This window comes from Danio rerio, chromosome 17 (assembly GCF_052040795.2).
Source record: "Danio rerio strain M-AB ecotype USA chromosome 17, GRCz13ab, whole genome shotgun sequence".
Taxonomy (NCBI): domain Eukaryota; kingdom Metazoa; phylum Chordata; class Actinopteri; order Cypriniformes; family Danionidae; genus Danio; species Danio rerio.
In genome coordinates, this window is record NC_141037.1 from 58,788,169 (window position 1) to 58,809,354 (window position 21,186).

The 21,186-nt window shown below is 37.6% G+C and overlaps 1 protein-coding gene across 13 annotated transcripts in view; it reads left to right on the top strand.

Moving 5' to 3' along the window:
• The first annotated feature begins 11,126 nt into the window (after positions 1-11,126).
• The window catches only part of meis2a (Meis homeobox 2a), a 102,569-nt gene continuing 92,509 nt past the window's right edge, over positions 11,127-21,186 (top strand). For 8 of the 13 annotated variants that reach the window (XR_015512420.1, XR_015512422.1, XM_087288508.1 and 5 more), the window contains exons 1-6: positions 11,127-11,743; positions 12,018-12,238; positions 12,570-12,711; positions 12,923-12,973; positions 13,455-13,505; positions 13,961-14,110. Coding sequence is in view for 10 of the 13 variants with exons in the window: in XM_087288508.1 (XP_087144634.1) it covers positions 11,732-11,743; positions 12,018-12,238; positions 12,570-12,711; positions 12,923-12,973; positions 13,455-13,505; positions 13,961-14,110 (627 nt within the window). In the remaining 3 variants the exon portion in view is untranslated. 13 annotated transcript variants of the gene reach the window in all.

The window sequence follows — 21,186 nt, forward strand, 5'->3', positions numbered from 1 at the left end:
CTGAGAAAATCACCTTTAAAATGTCTAAATGAAGTGCTTATGCACATTACTAATCTGTAATTAACATTTGATATATTTACTGTAGGAATGTAACAAGATGTCTTCACTGAACGTGATCTAAATTTAATATTACAATGATTTTTTTAGCATAAAACAAAACAAAAATCAGTTGTTCTTTGACTGATAATGCTGTCTTTGTACTCACATTTGTTACAGTATTTATTCAACATTATATAAAATAAAGGTAGTGGATTTTAGCAATATTTGTAAACTGTGATTAATTAAATAAATGCTGCACAAGTATTGTTTGTTCATAATAAATGTTAGTAAAAATATTACCTCACATTAACTAATAGAACATTCTTGTAAATTGCGAGCCCTTCCCCTGGTAATACCTGTCATCATTACACACAGACACACACACACACACACACACACCTATAGAGAGAGAGAGAGAGTCACGTGCATGTAGGATAATAAAAGGCATCTTTATTTTCCAGCTCTGCTTTATTTCATCTTCCTCCCCAATTAGCTTTTCTTTTGTATAATTCAGTCTTCTCTTCCGGTCCGATCTTCAGTTTAAACACGGAGACGTTTGACTTCTGTTGGACTCTCAATAATTCATGCGCTGCTCTCTCGCTGTGTGAATATTTACATGTAAAGTATCCCTCGGAGCTGCAGGAGAGAGGCATGTTTATAATGTTAAACGCTCAAATGTCCCGCCAGACGCGATTCAGATTCCAGCGCAACATCGCTGTGAGGAAATGCCAGCTTTCACACAATCGATTTTTGTGTTGGGATAATGTGAAGCAATTGAGTTGGCTTAATTGAGAAGCTTTTAAATGTTTTTTTTTTTTTAATGTTTACTTGTTTTCATAATAAACTGAGTGGATTAAGTTGTGCCCAAAAAACCCCTAAACCTCAAGAATTGTGTTGTCTCAGCTCATTTTAAATAAGTAGTTATCATTTTTTGAGTTCGCTGTACAAAGTGCCTTCATGTTGTCCCAACAAAAATCAATTAAGTTAAATAGTTTTTTACTACTTTATAATAAAACAATTACATTTTCCCTAAAAACACAAAACCTCAAGAATTGTGTTATTTTAGTAGTTTGAACAAAACAGCAAACATAATTTTTTTAAGTTCACTGGGAAGAATGCAGGGTTCCACACAAATCGATTAACTTAATTTTTTATGTTCACTCCATTTAAATTTGTAAAACGTTTAAGCTGCCCCCCCCCCCCCCCAAAAAAAAAAACCTTGTGAATTGTGTTGTTTCAGCTCATTTTAAATGAGTAGTTTCAACAAACAGCAATTGTCATTTTTGAGTTCACCCTAAAATATGCTGGCTTACACAAAATTCAACTCAAATTGATTAAGTTAGCTTAATTTTTTTTATAAATTTAAGTGAATTGAACATAATTAATATTTTCCCAAGAAACTAAGCCTTAAGAAGTGTGTTGTCTCAGCTCATTTTAAATATGTAAATGTAGTTTGAACAAACAGCAAACATCATTTTTTTAAGTTCACTGTAAAATAATTCTGTGTTTTACATAATTTAACACAAATCAATTAAGTCAGCTTAATTGTTTTTACAAATCTAAGTGGATTGAACATAAAAAATAAGTTGTTCCAAAAATCAAAACCTCAAGAATTGTGTTGTTTCAGCTCATTTTAAATAAATAGTTTGAACAAACAGCAAACATCATTTTAAAGTTTACTGTACACTTTAAAAAAATGATCACTTAAAAAAGCTAGTAAACCCTTTGCCTTCAAAATGAGTAAACCCACTGACTTTAAGCTATTACTTAAACAAGTAAACCCATAGCCGTAAAAATTACTTCAATAATATAAGCATTTCTGTTGTAACTTAGAAATGTTAAGTTGACTTAACTTGATTTTTTTAGAATTATGCACATAGTTCATTCACTCAGTTTACCCACTTTTTCAACGAATTGCTTTTTATTCGCCACTGATCTCCATTGCATTAAAAAAGGAATTATGTTTTTTATTGTAAAATATAAGTTTGATAAAAAATATATTGCATTACTTAATATGATTAAATTTATGTATTAATTAAATATAATATAAAATAAGAAATAAACCATGCCAACTTTTGATAAAAAAAGAATTTGCTGCTTGTTCAACCTTATGTAAAATGAGCTCATACAACACAATTCTTAAGATTTTTTTGGGACAATTTAATTGTTTTTTATTTAATCCACTTAAATTTGTTAACTTAATTGACTTGTGTTGGGACAACCTGAATGAATCGTGTGGAACCCTACATTTTTTACAGTGTAAAGAATGCAGGGTTCCACACAAATCGATTAACTTAACTTAAACGTGTCAACAAATTTAAATGGAGTGAACATAAAAAATTAAGTTGTCCCTAAAAAAAAGAATTCTCGAGAATTGTGTTGTTTCAGCTCATTTTAAATAAGTAGTTTCAACAAACAACAATTGTCATTTTTGAGTTCACTGTAAAATATGCTGGCTTGCACACAATTCAACGCAAATTGATTAAGCTAGCTTAATTGTTTTTATATATTTAAATGAATTGAACATAATTAAGTTGTTCCCAAGAAACTAAACCTCAAGAAGTGTGTTGTCTCAGCTCATTTTAAATCTGTAAATTATTGAGGCATGTGCGTTTGTTTGTAGCCTAATCAGTTCATTTTTGACTTAATAAATGACTAATCAAATGTTCAAAATGTAGAAACATTTATTTATTTGTGTTGGCCAAATGTTATTTAGATTTGCAGTGAGATTTATGATTAATGCAGCTGTGGAGCTGTAACAGCAGAGGATAAACACAGTAGAAAAATGCTGGCTCACACACAACTCCTCCAATGGTTGTCCCAACACAAATCAATTAAGTTAACTTAACTGTTAATCCAATCAAATTTTATTGAACATAAAGAAATTAAGTAGTCCCTAAAAAAAGAAACCTCGTGAATTGTGTTGTTTCAGCTCATTTTAAATAAGTCGTTCAAACAAACAGTAAACATCATTTTTGAGTTCACTGTAAGAAATGCTGGGTTTCACACAATTCAACACAAACGGATTTAGTTCACTTTATTGTTTTTTTTATAACTTTAATTCACTTAGACATAATTAGGTCATTCCCAAAAAGCAAAACATCAAGCAGTGTGTTGTTTCAGCTCATTTTAAATACTGCATGTACACTCTCAGAAATGAAGGTATGAGGTACGTGTTTGTACTTAAAGGCTACATATTGGTACCTTAAAAGTATATATTAGTACCTAAAAATTTTAAGAGGAACACTTTTGTACTTTTTAGGTATTAATATGTATCCTTGAGGTATTAATATGGACCTTTTAGGTTAGCTTTTGAAAAGGTACCACCCCAGTGACAGCTCGTGTACATTTATTTCTGAGAGTGTAGTCTGAACAAACAGCACTAGTCATTTATTGAGTGCACGTGTGTTTATTTGTTGAGCTTAATCATTTCATTTTTGACCAAATACACTAAAAAAATAATTCAAAGATGATTGCCTGGATTTACTAGTTTATTTTATGTTAAGTGGTTGTAAACCATTTATTTCTGTTAAATTTAAACAAACAAATTCATTTCAACATTAGTAAATGTAACCTGTTTGTTTCAATTCTACACATTTAAATTGTTTGCAGACACCATCATCATTTTTTTTTTCAGTGTAAATGATTGTTCAAATGTTTAAAATTCAGAAACATTTATTTATTTTTGTTGGACAAATGTGTCATCATCTGGACTTACTGTGAGATGTGTGAGTGATGCAGCGGTGGAGCTGTAATAGCACAGGATATACTGTACACAATGCTGGCTCACACACAATTCCTTCATTTGCTGTCCCAACACGAACCGATTAAGTTAGCTTAACTCTTTTTACAAATTAAAGCGGATTGAACATAAAACGATTAAGTTGTTCCAAATGTAAAAACTCAAGAATTGTTGTTTCAGCTCATTTTAATTAAGTTACAAGCATCACAAATCTTTTTGAGTGCATATCATCACATGTGCATTGATCGCAGGACATTTATTAACACTAGTTAATGTTAATAACTAGTAAAGAAGACCATTTTGAGGGCTGCAAACAATAACAATGGTGTTCCTGTTTTACGTTTATAATTTCTAGAGCTTCCTTGAATCCAAAAAGAGCCACATATTGATGAATATTGTTATGAGAGCTGTCTTAACAGTATGATTGAACTGCCTCTTGTTACAGTTATGAAATAGTGTGAGAACAAGCGGGAAATGTTCATGGGCCAATGACATCACCACACTGAAATGGTCTACACTTTATATTAAGATGTCTTTGTTGTTACAGTGTAACTATTCATTTACCTAATATTTCTAACATTTATTTATTTTTATTCCTTATACTTGTTTATGTAAAGCACTTTGAATTACTATTGTGTGTGAAATGTGCTGTAGAACTAAACTTGCCTTGCTTTGCCTGTACTGCAAAGAACTGCATGCACTTACTATATTAGGGTTATAATGCTAGTTAGGTTTATTGTTCATTGCATGTAATTAGGCCTAATTGATCGGCATTTCTATAGTAAACACACCTTAAAATGATGTTAACCCAAAATCCCTTTCCCATCCTGTGTTAATGTTGATAGGATCATTAATATTAATGTTAGTTCGCTGTATGTACTAATGTTAGCAGACACCCAACATTTTGCTTTAATAATGTAAATGTTGAGACTAACATTAACCGAGATTAATAATAGCACTGTTTGCTGTTTAAACACATTATAGTAAATATTGCAGTATTTTTGAACCATACTATAGTAAAGTACTTGAATTAATCTGCTGTGGTGATTATACAGCTGCTATGGGGACACATTAACTAATATAAACAAATCCCCCAATAGTTTTCTACAAGTTTTATACCACCATTCACCATTGTTTACTGTAGTAAAATCAAAAGTACAGTGACTATTACAGTTCATCCGTTCACTATAGTTAATGCTATATTATGCTGGTCTATTCATTACCACAGTGTGTTAAACACTAAATATTCACAGTGTAATATACTATAATACTATAGATGACTACAGTATTTCATGTGGGATGTGCTGCCTTATTAATTCCGATTTAAATATGAATTAATAACATTATAATTAATTAGTCTGTTACATTAGGTGCATGTTTTAAGTTTTAGTTTACAGCTTTTTTTGTTAGTAAGTTGAGTTCTGCATATGTTTAGCACAGATTTAATGCTGTGGGAAAGTCTCGGGTGGTAAGATTATAGGTTTACGCTATTTTATAGCATTGTTATACACTGTAAAACTAAAAAAGTTAAGGTAACTCAAACCGTTTGACGAAACCGATTGCAACAAACCATTTAAGTTCAAAATCTAATCCTAATGAGTGCTGTGAACTTAATCCATTTGAGTAAATGAAGCAATTTGAGCACAGTAAAGCCCAATAAATGAAGAGAACTCAAACCAACTGAGTACTGTAAAACCCAATAGGTTTAGGCAACTCAAACCACTTGAGAAAGCCGATTGCTATGAATCATTTTAGCTGGAAAACTAATCTATTTGAGTACTGTGAACTTCCTTATTTTAAGTTGAAGTAATGATGTATTTAATCAAAGCAATACCTTCGACACTGAGTTCAAAACTCCTTTCAAATGAGTAGAATTAACTTCCAGTAAATTTTGAGTTCACCACACTCATTTCATTTGATAAAGTCGACTGTTGGGTTTTACAGTGAGGTGTAACTTTACGTTTAAGTACTGAGTAATATTATTCAGGGTTAGGTTTAGAGATGGTAAACTTAATTATTATTGCAGTAAGTTCATACTGTAAAACATGTAACAAAGGACACCATATAAAATAAAGGGTCTCGTTTAAGTGCCCTTAGTAATTACGTCAAATAAATATGTGTGTTTATTGTGTTCGTATTGTATTGCAAAACACATATAGGGACAGGATTGGTGGTGAGCTTATTTTTAGGGTGGGTTCATGTGTAAGGTACATACATGAACAGTATAATTATAATGCAATTACATGCGTATATGTTAAAAATAAATGCACACTGTAAAAACATGTACACTGTAAATAATTATATGATGAATTAGTCCTGACAGCATATGTTTTAGTTCTTTGTAGCTTATTAAACTAAGTTAATCATGTTCTAACTTAATTTTATAAGTTACACAAGCTGTTTTAAGTCAGTTTAACATATAAGTTCAGTGGACTCATAAGGTTAATTTCATTCAGCTTAAAAAATGAAGGCAACCAGGATTTTTGTATATACAGGATATAAATTTAAATGTAAGTACATAGTAATTAAGGCCAATTAAAAACAAAAACACAAACAAAAATGATGCTAATTTAAATCCAATCACACTGTGTATCAGATTGTACTAATTTGAATACAACGACACAATGCATGACATGATATTCATTTAAACACATTGATAGAGTATGTCAAACGATTTTAATTCAAATGTAATGATACAATGTGTCAAATGATACGGTAATAATCAAAACGCAGTGAAACAATGAATCAAAAATGAATTCACTATACAGTGAAACAATGTATCAAATGATTAATACAAATACAGTGAAACAATGTATCAAAGACGAACTCGAATACAATGACACAATGTATCAAATGTAGTCATTCAAATTAATACAATGTATCAAAAGATTAATCCCATTTTTTTTATCTTTTGTGAGGCTGCAGGGCTGTAGAGAGGCAATCTTCAGAGCTGTGCGACCATGTGTGTGTGAGTGTGTGTGTGCAGGCTGTAGTGTAAGTGCTGTCACATCCTCACTGTGTGTCCTGTGGCAGTATCTCTCTCTCTCTCTCTCTCTCTCTCTGTGTGAGTGTGTGTATGTGTGTGTGGATCGGGGGCCTCTGCAAAGGGAAGGCTCCTCTTTGAAACTTCAGTCTGCATTTGAATCAGCGGCCCCTGTGTTTGACAGTGTGTGGTAATTACCTGGGTCCCCTGCTTGATCATGTAAACTCTTCCAGAACCAAGGGAGATACAGTCAAATGGGGAGATGTGAGAAAAACAAAACAACAACAAAGATAGCAACGGCATTAGTTGAGCACGTCGCGAACAGCAGTGTGGATTTTACACCTTTAATTTGAATGGGGAAGGGAAAAGATGTTCTACTGGATGTGTCGGGAATTTGTTTAAATAGCGTAAAATCTGAGGTCCTGAGGGGGGAATCGCTCATAATGACGCCTGAACCTGCGGAAAGCAGAATATCGGCATACCTGCACTGCGGCTAATTACCAATAAGCCATTAACGATATGACTTTGTCCTCTAGCCCAGAAGCAAATGATTAGCGCTAATGAGTTGTCAGTGACGTCAGCGGGCGTGGCTCGGGATTCATTACGGTTGACACGCAGTCGCCAAAACTCGAGTGTACGCGCAACTTTAACCCTTCGCGCATTTATCGCATTTCTGGACGCATGGAGTGAAGTAATCGTGTCTAAAAAGATGATTTACGCTTCATAAGTAGGCCTGTTAGATTAACACAGACGTACATTGGCGAGGGAAATTATGATAAGGTCACAATAATCCCCACAAAGAAGCGCCTATAGGATCTAAAGGAAGAAAACTCTTAATTACATGCTGACATATTCCGTTTCGTGCAGTGTATTGTCGTGAAATTAAACGCGTTTGGAGAATGTAAGGTGTGTTTTAAGCATTTAGCACACACACCAAAGCGACACACAAAACGGGAACAGAAATAACACTTCAGCCTATTATCACAGGATCACTTTCTTCTTCTAATAATCCTCTCACCGACATCCAGACACGCAGATCTATTTCAAGATACCTGTCAAGAGCGGTGTTACGCTGGAATGGTTTAATTTGTGATTTGTGTATTTAGTTTGTTGCTTTCTCACTTATTAATTAGAGTATTCGAGATATTGAGACTTACATTTTATTTTTATTAAATGAAGTATTCGGCCTGGACAGTTTTTATTTTTTAGATATTATCAGATATGACGGTTCATTCCGCTGTGGTGACCACTGATAAATCAGGGATTAAGCCGACGGAAAATTAATGATTGTTATCAGATATTTATCGAATGTTTGCACTTATGCTGAGGGGAGCTTTTAATTGCAATACATTCTAAAATGATGGGTTGATTTAACCTAACATTAATGAGTCGTTTGGGATGGGTCAAAACGTCGGGTTTAAAAGGTGTAATTTAAATGCAATTTAGGTTTAGATTTGCACCAGCATCGGGTTCAAAACCCTGCATTTTTATTTGTGCGCGTGTGCAATAATAAAGAGCAGATATAATGTGCATACACTACTTTTTGGACATGATCTTACATTTTTAAAATGTTTTTTTTTCAAAAACTAAATAATAAATATAATTTCAATGATGAAAATACACATTTTTCAACATTTCAGAGATGAGAAAAAACAACATGGGCGCGTCAAAAGTATTTAATAATTTAATAAATTTAATTCTGAATTTAAAGCATAGGGTGGGGCATTAAATAACGCATTAAGTAACGCATTAAAGTATAACGCATTATAAAAGAAGCATTTAAAAAATGTCTGTGAACTCTCGGTTTATTTCGCCCTTCGTAATTGGCCACCGCTCAGCATAGTTCTTAAAAAGCAATTTATTCAAAATCATTTATTTATTTATTTAGCATTTCTACATTTTAAATTGAATAAGGCTGTGCGTTGGGCTGCAGTGAGGCGCAGATCTGCTCCGGCAGGTGTCGCTAAAGCGCCGCAGAGCGCAGAAACACGCCGGCGGAGAGTCTCGCAGAGCCGTGAGAATAACAGCAAGAAGGAAAATGCGCCTTTTCCTCGCACACCAGAATTTACAGTTACTCACGAAACTTCTACAAACACTGGCGCTCCTCAGCCTTCCTTCGGGGACTAGCATGACATGTTCCCTAAGGTCAGGGAGAGTTTAAACGCAGCTAAAGCGGTAAACAGAGGAATGATTATCTTAACATAAATATTCACTGTAGAACAAGAGCTGCGAGGGGGGAAACATGCAGACACACATCAGAACTGGAATAAAAGAGGAATATCTGCAAATAGCCTACATAGGCCTATTATTAATATCTAAATCCTAATTAATTTTAAGACTAAATATTTAAAGTTGATTTAAAACGCACGAATGAAAAGCGCGAATCAAGTATTGGTGTTGTTCTGTTGTTGTTTATTTATTTACTTATATATTTATTAAACGCATTTATAAACTACCGCCTTTTGTGACCTGTTGTTCTGTAGAAATGTGTTTATAGTGCGTCTATATTTTAATAATCACTGCAAATAACTTTACATCGGAATTATCGGATTAAATAATGAGACTTTCTGTCATGTTGAAAAATGAAACTGTTTGCAAAGATACAAAAAGATCTGCCTCCGAGATGTGTTTTGCATTAAGCATTTACAAGAACCTATTATTAAATGTTAAATGTTAAATATTAAATTCCTGTAATAGTTTTATTTAATTTATTTAGGTTTAAAGAAAGTGGTTTTAAAAGAGGTTTTGTAGTTGAAATGCATTCCCCGACGCAGCTGGGCAGAGACATGGAGAGCTTTAACCCTAAAATGACCTCAATTTGACACCAGCAGATGAAATTTTACCGTCTGTTAATGCCATCTTTTAGGTGGACCCCTGTTCAAAACACTTATTTACAGCTTTTAAATAGATTATTTTAAAATCAATATAGTATTTATTTTTAATGTCACTGAAATAAGAGGCGGGTTTGGTATTTCCCATATCTATTTTGAAAGTGAAAGCGTGTTTTATAAACTGTATATATATTTTTTGAGTGTGTGACACAATTAGCCTAGATGTTGTCTCGGAAAAGGTGTTTTTTTTTTTAAATAGCGGAGAATCAGTGTAATAAAAACCGAAATGTGCGCACTTTCGTAGGCATGAAAAAGTATTATTTCACTTGTTGGAAAGCATGCACAACATTTAGTAGTTCTTGTAAATTATATTTACATTTATTATAGCTGTACTTATTTAGAATTGTACTTATTTTTAAAGTTGTTGAAATAATAATAATAATAATAACAATAATAATAATACATAAATACATTATCATAAAGCATTTTTTATATATAATTTCCAGAAGAGGTTGTGTGGTTGAGCAGAATGCGCCGCGCTCGTCCTCAGCTTTCTGTGTGTTTGCGTTGGACTTACCGCGTGCGTTTCTCCGGTCGTCCTCGCGCTAAAGCAGTGGTCAGACATGCACGCGTTCTGTGTCCACTGCAGTCGCTATTGCACAGTGAACCCGTGCACTTTCTCCCCGTGCATGCTCTTCCCTCCCCTCTGTCATAAACAGAGTTCAGTTGTTGCATTTACGAAAATCCTCTTTTTAATTGCCGGCTTGATTAAAAAGTCGAGGCGTCGGCTTTTGTGCTGACCTCTCTGCCGCCGAGCTCTGCTCCACTAACCCGCGAATTGTTAATTTGGACAACAAAACAAGCGCTAAATGTAGACATTTATGCATAAACGCGGATCGATAGGATGATGATGATGTCACGCGCGCGCGGCGATATGCACACGCAGGCTGGCTATATGATCATTGATGAGGAGCGGTGTTTTAAGGGTCTGTTTGTGGTGTTTAGGGGCCATCTGTAGCACAATCAATATCATCGCTCCTCCTCTGAAACTTCAGAGTTCCTAATGATTGATGATCTCTTTGATAATTGAGGAGCGCGCGCGGCTCGCGTTTCAATTTTTGTGACTAAAGACATTCCCGAGGAGTTGATGCAGCTTTGGAAAAGTTTAGTTGTCTAGATAAAAAAGAGGGGGGGGGGGGGGTGGCTCGTTGTGAGTGTGACACTTGATATCTAGCTGCAGTTGTAGTTTTAAAACGCGCAAAGTGCGCAAGACTTTGTTTTCTCCAGGCGCAATAACAGCGCAGTTTTAATAACGCGTTGGCCGCCTGCCCAGCGCACTGTCGCGTCTTTTTCTGAGCGCGTTTTCTGTGAGTGGGATTTTGTGCGTGGCTCCCCCCTCGCGCACTGGACGCTCGCCTCTCGCGCAGGCTTTGGCGTGGAGCTCGTGCAGGACTGGCTGTGCTCAGCGCCACTTCCGGCTTCCGTCATTTCATTCTCCCGCCGATGCGCGCAGCTCAACTCACTGTGTTCTATAAGCGAGCGAGCGGCCGACCTGCCAACACTCACTGACACTCACTCATCTCCGACCGCGCACGAGACCGCCGCATTTCTCTTTTCAAAAACTCTTCTCTTTTTCCCTCTTTTTTCCTCGTCTAAATCCTCCTCGCTACACTCCAGCAGTGGTAGTGGTAGTAATAAAACAAGAAAGCGGACCGGAGGCATAAAGGAGACAGGGACTTGTGGGATGAAAACGGGGCTCTAAAAAGATTCATCCTCTCCCGAACATCATCACCAACCATCATTCATTCATTACCTTGACAACCTCTGGCTTTGATTGACAGCTGGAGTGGCAAAAAGCCATGAGACACGACAGTTTAGTTACATGCAGGTTGTTGATGGGCCGGCTGTAACCTTCAGTTTGGTGCTTGACTTTTTTTTTCCCTTTCTTTTCTGGGGGGCAAAGAGGAAAAGAAGAATAATTGCAAAACTCTTCCCGATGCCCGCGCTCGTCCGTGTTGGAGAATAGGAGAGAATTCGGCTCGAAAAAGGGGGCATCTTTGCGGCGCATGAGTTTGTGAGCGGACTGGGAAATTAAATCTACGACACAGATCCAGAGGTTTATTGGAGCGCAGGCTGATGGCGCAAAGGGTAGGTTTAAAATCTCCAACACTCACCTCCACCAATGCACTATCTATCACAGGCCTCGACTGTCGCCGCACGCGCAAAACTACTTGAGCCTGACGCACTTTGCTGGGAATATCCTGAGCTCCGGGCTCCTGCTTTTGCTCGCTGCGCTTTTACAACTTCAACATGTTTTTGGTAATTACGGGCAAACTGCACGACTTTCCTCGCGTTTTCGCACACTTTCGCTTCTTTGTCTCCTTTTTTCTGTGCTCTTGCTGACTTTCTGCTTCTCTTGCAGTACGATGAGCTGGCTCACTACGGCGGCATGGACGGGGTCGGGATGTACGGGGATCCACACGCGCCTCGGCCGCTCCCGCAGGTCCACCATCTGAACCACGGACCGCCGCTCCACGCCAGCCAGCATTACGGCACACATGCCCCCCATCCCAATGTCATGCCCACCAGCATGGGCTCAGCTGTCAACGACGTGTTAAAGAGGGATAAAGATCAAATTTACGGGTGAGTTCCGCATTAAAATCGGATCCGCGGACTCCAGAGCCGCTTCGATTTCTGCTAACGTTTTCCCCGCAGCTTCGAGGAACTTTTCTCCTCGGGATTTTGGGAGCGAATCCACGCTTTGGACTTTGATTTATTTCAGAATCGCCTCAACAAACTTTTATTCGCTTTTAAGTTCAAATCTGCTCAGATCGCCAAACCCCGAAGCGATTTCGAGACTTCCGAGTTCTGCAGAATTATTACTGATTGTTTCGCGTGTCTGTTTTTGCTCATTATTGCTCTGTGCATTGACATGGCTGAGATCTAAAAGGCTGGCGTGTTGTTGTTTCTGCAGCCATCCTCTGTTTCCTCTCCTGGCTCTGGTCTTCGAGAAGTGCGAGCTGGCCACATGCACTCCCCGCGAGCCCGGGGTGGCCGGCGGAGACGTCTGCTCCTCGGACTCCTTCAACGAGGACATCGCTGTCTTCGCCAAACAGGTCCATACGCGCTGCAACACTTCCACCCGAAGACTTTCTGTTTTGTTTACACTTGGAAGTTCTAAGTAGCCGCATTAAATCGGCGCTTTTTCTACACTTAAACCAGATTAGCAACGATTTGAATTTTAATGCATAATTAAAATCTTACTATTGAATTGCTGCACATCGATTGCTATTAACCTCCATTCCCGTGTGTGTGTGTGTGTTTTAGGTCCGCGCTGAAAAACCTTTATTTTCTTCGAATCCAGAATTGGATAATTTGGTAAGGACACAAATCAGACTGTCTTTAAGAAGAGACTATCTTTAGTATTTTTTTTATTTATTTTCTTTCGTCGGATTTGGAGATAGTAAAAGCAAATACGAGGATTTTTGATGTGTGACAGGATTGTTTGAAGTGGGACCCTCACAGCGGTCTGGAGTGGGGAATATTAGTGTGAAATAAGTCACTCATTATGGGGTTGATATCACCGTTAACACTTTCACGCAGGCCAGTTAATATAGCGGCGATTTGTTTAACATCCAAAAATAATTGCTTGTTATTTCTCCGCCACATTACTGATTATTTTTAACATTACTTATTTTATGTCATTTTATTTTTGGGGTTGGATATGTTTGTGCACTGTAATATTACGCAACGAATATTAAAAATTAAAATGCATGTTCAAAATAAAAAATAAATAATTAAATGTAAATTTCAAATGCAAAGAATTGACACGGCTAACAGCTTGGGTTTCTCTCCACAGATGATACAAGCCATACAAGTATTACGGTTTCATCTTTTGGAGTTAGAAAAGGTAATCATTCAATTATTTGGATTTATGTGTTTTCAGAAATATTTCCGGCGAATTTACTGTGATTTTGTGGTGTGTTTTATTTTAATTGAACGATTCAGATGTTATATTTTGATACTCAAATTCAATTATAATCTTGGACAAATTTAGATTGCTATTAAAACCATGTTAAAATTATCTTTGATTTTAAAATAATATATAATATATAATAATTCGTATTTATTAAATTAATTTCTTATTATACTTTCTGCTAAATTATGTCCAGCGCGTTCATATGTCTTATTGTCAAGCTGTAGTGTTTGTTTTTGTCGATTAACTTGTTGCTGGAGTCTCAGGAGAATAATAAGCATTGCTACAATTTCTCTATTGTTTCCCCGTCTTTACTCACGATGTCCTTTAATTGTGCTTATTTCTGGAGCGGCTGCTGACAGAGGTTTTATTTTTGTTCTCTTCTCAAGGTGCACGAACTCTGCGACAATTTCTGCCATCGGTACATTAGTTGTTTGAAAGGAAAAATGCCCATAGATTTAGTGATTGATGAACGGGATGGCAGCTCAAAATCAGACCACGAGGAACTCTCGGGATCTTCGACCAACTTAGCCGATCATGTAAGTAACTGGAAGCTTTAATTGTTTAATTGTTGTGCACGGAATTGTGTATATACGCACAAATGGCATTCGAGTGGCTGATATGAATGAGATAAATGCTAAAAGTAGTTTCGGGCTTTTTTCCCTGAACTTGTGGCTTGTGTATTTAAATGCGATTTTGTGTTTTGTATTAATTTGTTGCTTTGCAAATAATAACATTGTTGTTTATAGTTGTGATAAAACAAATTAACGTGCTATTTTATAGCTGTATTATTAATATGTTATGCGCGCAGTACTGGGTAGTCTTTTTATAATGTGTCTCTCTTTAGTTTGCCAGGACGACGATGATGATGTTGTTATTGTGCATTAATTGTCTCTTATTGATTTTTTTTTGCTGTGGTTTTAGTCCGTTTTATAGACTCCATTACTGTGAATTCTCTGAATCTTGTCATTAAATTCCCGGCTTTGTGTAAACGCGTTGATCTCGGTGTTGTGTAAGTTAAATGTTGGGGAAACAGAAAGTTTTCCGCGTCGTGTAGTTGATATGGAGCGTCCTGCAGGATATTCAGAGAGCAGCAGATCAAGCCTGCTGAGAGAATTAAAGCAGATTTGAGCATCTGAGCATCTGTTAACTTCCATTAAAGTGCATTAAATTAATCGATTTAAAATCGGTAAAGGCAATTGTTTAAATTGCCATACACTGTAAACGCAGGCCACTTAACATCTCAGAGTGTAGCTATAATTATAGACGCGATTATTTCCATCCGTACGCCGTTTATTCTGAATGTTATCATTTTGATAATGTCAACGCTAAACATGCAAGTTCATTCCTGCATTTTGTGTGTCGAAATTTAATTTACGGTTATTTGAATTAATATTCACGTATTTTTTTACGGGGTGTGCATGAATAGCCTATAGTTACCTGCTTTAATTTAATTTAAAACAGGAATGTCTTGCGCGCGTTGCATTACATAAAGTTATTAAAGTGTAAATTAGGATGAATTGTTTACTTTGATGATTTAGTGGTGTCGCTCAGTTTTAATAGATATTTGACTGCAAGTGAAGGATTGTATTTATTTATTTGCTTTATGTAAATATGTGAGAATGCGTGTGTGTGTGTGTGTGTGTGTGCGCGCGCGTGTGTATGTGTGTGCATTGAAGGTCCAAACGTCACATTTGCATAGTGTGCATGAGTGGCTGTGTTTGTTAATGAGAATAAATGATCACAGGCCTGTTGCTGCTCCACATACTGAGAAACGCACGACTTCATAGGCGACACACTGCTCAGACAACCGCTGGCATTCTATTGCGAATCTAAATAAATTAGCTCCGTTAATTTCCTTTGGTCCTGCATTTTATTATGTGGCGTTTCTACTCCTTTTTTATGGTTATCTTTGGTGTGTTTGAGGACATCAGCTTGATTGTTGGATATGCAAATTTATTTAGGTAGTACCTTTCTCATCCTTTCCTCTCTCCTTTTTTGCTTTGATATGCATTTTTAATAGATTTTGCCTGAGGCTACATCATTTGGTGAAAGTTGCTTTGCTCGGGATGAAGGACATGCTCTCTCTCTCTCTCTCTCTCTCTCTCTCTCTCTCTCTCTCTCTCTCTCTCTCTCTCTCTCTCTCTCTCTGTGAATATCCCCACTTTTATTTACTATTGAATACTACATTGTCTCTGGGTGTAGTTTATGCTGATATCAAGGCCTTTATCAGGATGTCATTACATTTTGATGTGCTTCCAATCCATGCAAAAGCCTAAATTCTGCATTTATTAAAATAAAGCCAAATCACCCAGCTCTATAAACACCTCTGGACTGTGTAGAGTTGGTGAATAGATCTGCAATCCGCTTCCTCTGTTGATGATCTATTGGCAGGCCCGTAGTCAGTCTGCTGAAAGCATATTTTTCTTAAAATATGGACCTTTTGCAGTTAATCACCTCATTTTCCGTGCAAATATGACTTTTAAATACACTTTAAGCACTCTTTTTTTGCTGGATTAGCTTGTCGGATGGTCATCAACCACACTTTTTTTATCTACCAAAAACATTTCCTTAAGATATAGAAGAAACAAATACCAGAACAATACTTACTTTTCAAATGCAAATTCATTACACCATATTATTAGAAAAAATTTGAGAGATTTAAAGTCTATAGATTAAATATTATAGATTAAAAACTAGCCATGTTGTCATTTACTAGGCAAACACAAACTGGCCAGCGCATTTAACTTTCCTCAGTCATGCTAAAGCAGCATCTAAAAGCTTAAAACCTTCTTCAATGTTTATTTTAACAATTTATTATGGAATGGCAGTCACAATAGGACAAATGAGCTCTTGTATGGGATAAATTCTGGACTTTTGTCAGTGAGGGGTGGGTCTTTCGAACCATCCGAACCCCCCCGGCTACCGGTCTGATAATCTGAAACATCCAGCTAACAATCCGCTGTGTAGACTCAGCTCTGCCTCGTCTCTCGTATTTGCAGATTTATTTTTTAAAATAAGGGCACAGATGACATGTTGAGTTTTTTTGTGTGCCTCTGACATCGCCTCGGTGCCGTCTGTCATCATGTCGTTGTGACTTTATGAAATGTTGTGACATTCGCCTTTGGCATCCGCATTCTCCTATTTGTTTGCGGCTGTCATGTTGATTATAAATAAATGGATGTTTGTGTTAAGTTTTTAAAGCGCAAACACTTCGCGTCGTCGCGCTGTTGTGATCTTCCTGGGTTGTGCTCATTGCGGGTCCAGCGACACACTCGGTGACCGCAAATCGAGTGTGTTTTCCAGCAGACGTCCAGCTTGTGTTCTGGTGACACGCTGTGAGTGTTGCTGTGTTATTTTACATGTGTGTGTGTGTGTGTGTGTGTGTGTGTGTGTGTGTGTGTGTGTGTGTGTGTGTGTGTGTGTGTGTCGCATTGGTCATGCAGAAAGTGCTGTGATTTAGGTCATCGGGCCTCCAGTAATAACGCAGCATGTGTGTGTGTGTGTGTGTGTGTGAGAGAGAGAGAGAGAGAGAGAGAGAGAGAGAGAGAGAGAGAAAGAGAGACATGCAGCACACATCTGATCTGTTTGATCAGGGCTTGACTGCTCTCGTCTGGACCCCCCCCCCCCCCCCCCCCCCCCACACACACACACACACAACTTGTTGCTGTGGTTGTAGTGCTGCAGACGGAAGTGTGTAAGTCCCTCTCTGTCGATGGTCTCTGCTGGTTTTAGGTTTCCCGTTTAATAAATTCACCATTTCAGAATGAGATCTTATTGAAACTGGACGCCTGAAGATGTTGCTCGAGTCTATTTGTGGCACACACTGGAATTAAAGGAAAGCACAGATGCTTGTTGGATTTTGTTAGATGATTATTATTGAATTAAACTTAATTGTTGGCTATTTGCAATGTTATTTGTGTGCTTTAATTTAGGGCATAATCATAATCAGACAATAGTTAATGAAATGTAGTGAAAAGTTTGGGGTCATTATGTACAGGTTGGAGAAAGAGAGGTGTGCCATCCCAAGATCAGGTTAGATTCAGGTCGCCTGCATCCAAGGACAATGTGAGGTGCAATGATGATGTGAAATGACATTGATATCCCTGCTGAAAAATCCAGCTTAAACCAGCCTAGGCTGGTTTTAGCTGGTTGAGCAGGCTGGTTTTAGAGGTGTTTTGGCCATTTCCAAGATGTTTTCCAGCCATTTCCAGCCTGGTCTTAGCTGGTCAGCCTGGAAAATGACCAGCCAAATCCAGCTAAAACCAGCTTGACCAGCCTGGTTTAAGCTGGACATAGCTGGTTTTGGCTTGGCTGGTCAAGCTGGTTTTAGCTGCTCATCTCCCAGCCTGACCAGCTAAGACCAGGCTGGAAATGGCTGGAAACCAGCCTGGAAGTGACCAATACCCCTCTAAAACCAGCCTGGTCGACCAGCTAAAACCAGCCAACCAGCTTAGTCTGGTTTAAGCTGCTTTTTTCAGCAGGGTTTTGGTTGATTTTAGGTTGTGTCGGAAAAAGTGACCAAAATTCGACGTCGATCTTAAACCAACATCATATTGACGTCAAACACTGACATTTATTAGTCAGGTAGAGCAACCAAAATCCAACGTCTCATAGACGTCACAGTGGTAACGTCCACACAACGTCCAGCTTGTTGTTGATATTTGGTTGATTTTAGGTTGCGTTGAAAGCACATCATATTACAATGTTTTACGGTAAACTACTGTATTTCAGTAGCTCATAGAGTTATACACCAATATTCTGAATAACTAACATCTACAAAATTCTATGGTTAACTACTGGATGTCATTAATTCATAGTGTTTTATACTGATGTTTTGAAGTACTAACATATTACAAAACTTTATGGTAACCTACTGTATTTTATGAATCCATAGTGTTAAACACTAAAGTAACTTCAGTAAAGTACTAAAATATTACAACATTTTATGGTAAACTACCTCATATTATTAACCCATAGTGTAGTGCACCAGTGTTTTAAAGTACTAACATGTATTTGGTTGATTAACGTCAGTCCGATGTTGGACATTGACGTCGGTCTGATTTTCATTTCCAAACAAAATAACCAATTTACAACATCACTCTGACGTCATGTTGACGTCCTGTGCCCGCTGGGATGTTTTAGTATACAAGTAGTTTGTTTTTAATAAAGATGGATCTGATCTTCGTGACAGCACCCTATGCTCTATGGCCTCATAGTGTGCAACAGATTAAGTGATGACACATACTAGGTGACAAGTCACTTCTGTAGAATAACTGCAGTTTGTTTTCATTATGTGACCTAGAACCACAAACCCAGTAATACATGTCCATAAAAAAAACAAAAAACAATGTGAAGTTTCACAAACTAATTTGAAGAGGAGCACGTGGTATGCTTGATCTCTCATCTGTAATCATTAGAAAGCCAATCAGATCGTTCCAAACTCACTATAAATAGCCTGACTAGTATTACTCTCTCATCTTTATTTTTTAAAGAATCCCCCTGTTGGAATGCTCTGTTGGGCACGACCATTTTTCTGATGGCCAAACGTCTTGCGCAGAGCTGCAGTCTAGGCGCTGGAGAAACTGGACCTCAGCAAAGACTTGTCTGTCACTGGAGCGTCCCAGGAGACAGTCTCATGCTCTCCACTCCTCCATACCCACCACAGCAGCTGCTCAGGATACGGCCTGGTCCAGGATTATGGAAACCTTGCGATCATCTTGTCACTGGTCTTAAATCAAAATCCCCCTTTTCTCCTTTCCCAGGGGGAGCTCTCGAGAACAACCTGATCTCGTGCCTCCTTACATGCTTATTGACCAGGCAGGAGGGACAGCATGCCAGACCTGCTCATATTATCAAGCAATATCTAAGTGTGAACTCTTAAAAGAAGAAATTTATACATCAGATTAAAGCTAAATAATGACTTCCCAATCGATGTGTGGATTATTAGAATAGGACAACATCTAAATATAGGGAAAAATGGCCTTTAAAGTTGCACATCACCCATCAAAAGTTAAGTTTGATATAATTATTTGATATAATTTGCACATATAGTCTTCATGGAATATATGATTTTTAATATATAAAATAGACTTGTCATAGCATTTATATACAGTTGAAGTTAGAATTATTAGCCCCCCTGAATTATTAGATCCCCTGTTTATTTTTTCCCCAGATTTCTTCAACATTTCTAATCATTTTAGTTTTAATAACTGATTTATTTTCTCTTTGTCATGATGACAGTAAATAATATTAGACTAGATATTCTTCAAGACACTTCTATACAGCTTAAAGTGACATTTAAAGGCTTCACTAGGTTAATTAGGGTAACTAGGCAGGTTAGGGTAATTAGGCAAGTTATTATATAACCATGATTTGTTCTGTAGACTATTAAAAAAATATATAGGTTAGACAGGCTAATCATTTTGTCCTTAAAATTGGGTTAAAAAAAATAATAACTGCTTTTATTCTTGACAAAATAAAACAAATAAGACTTTCTCCAGAAGAAAAAATATTATCAGACATACTGGAACATTTCCTTTATCTGTTAAACATCATTGGGGAAATAGAAAATAATAATAAATAATTATAATAATAAATTCAAAGGGGGCTAATAATTCTGACTGTAACCGTACACTGATCAGAAGTGCTTCTTGTATCCTCCTTTTTAAGTCACTTTGGATAATATTGAATGTAAAATACGCATTTTTTTCCATAAAAATACAATGACCCACACAGTGCAAAACATAAGGGCAGATTTACAGTGCGGGGTCACACATTAGGTCATTTCTTCCATCCCGGCATGACCGAGGTGTGTTTATGTCAGTGTGTGTGACATTAAAAACACTCTCAGCTGTCATCTCAGCGCTCTCCTTCTTGTCAGATAATTGGCAGTTTGGCTCTGAATAGTGATTCTTCCGCGACCCTTTAGCATGTTTTGTGAGCTCGGCTGTAATTACATGTTAAATGCAACAGAGCTGCGCGCGGAGAGAAAGGTCACGCTCGGAGATGCGCATGTGTTAGCAGGGGAATTTCTACACGTTTGCAGCCATTCCCGATCCGACATACATTTTTTGCATTGACGGGCAGGGCAGGTGCGTCGGTCAGCAGCACTCCTTCACCATTGTGTCCGGCTTTTATATTAATTACATCGTGCATTATCAGCGCTGGGTGCGTGACCCCGGTGAAGGGCGGCCCCCGGAGACACGCCGACCCTCTATCTTGTTCTTTATCTGCTCTATTGTGTGTTTGCGGCCTGCTAACGGCGCTCTTTAACACAATTAGAGCGGCTGCGTTTGACTCCTCATTATGAGGAAGGGTCCCAGGCCCGGGCGAGCGGGCGGGCGTTTGGGTCACACCGTGTCTCTCACTGGCTTTCTTTACAGCTTGTTTGAACTTTAATGGACTCTTGGGAGCTCTGACAACTGTTTTGTTGTGATGTGAGGCCTGAGCGAGAGCGGCTGCATTATTCATAAGTGGGAAAAGGGCTGTTGCTTTTTTTTTTTTTTGCTGCGAGGAAACTGGATATCAGCTGCAGAACTCTAGCAGGCTAGCAAAGACGCACATGTGTGCTGGAGCGAAACATGCGGCGGTCAGCACTTAGGGATCGGCTCTG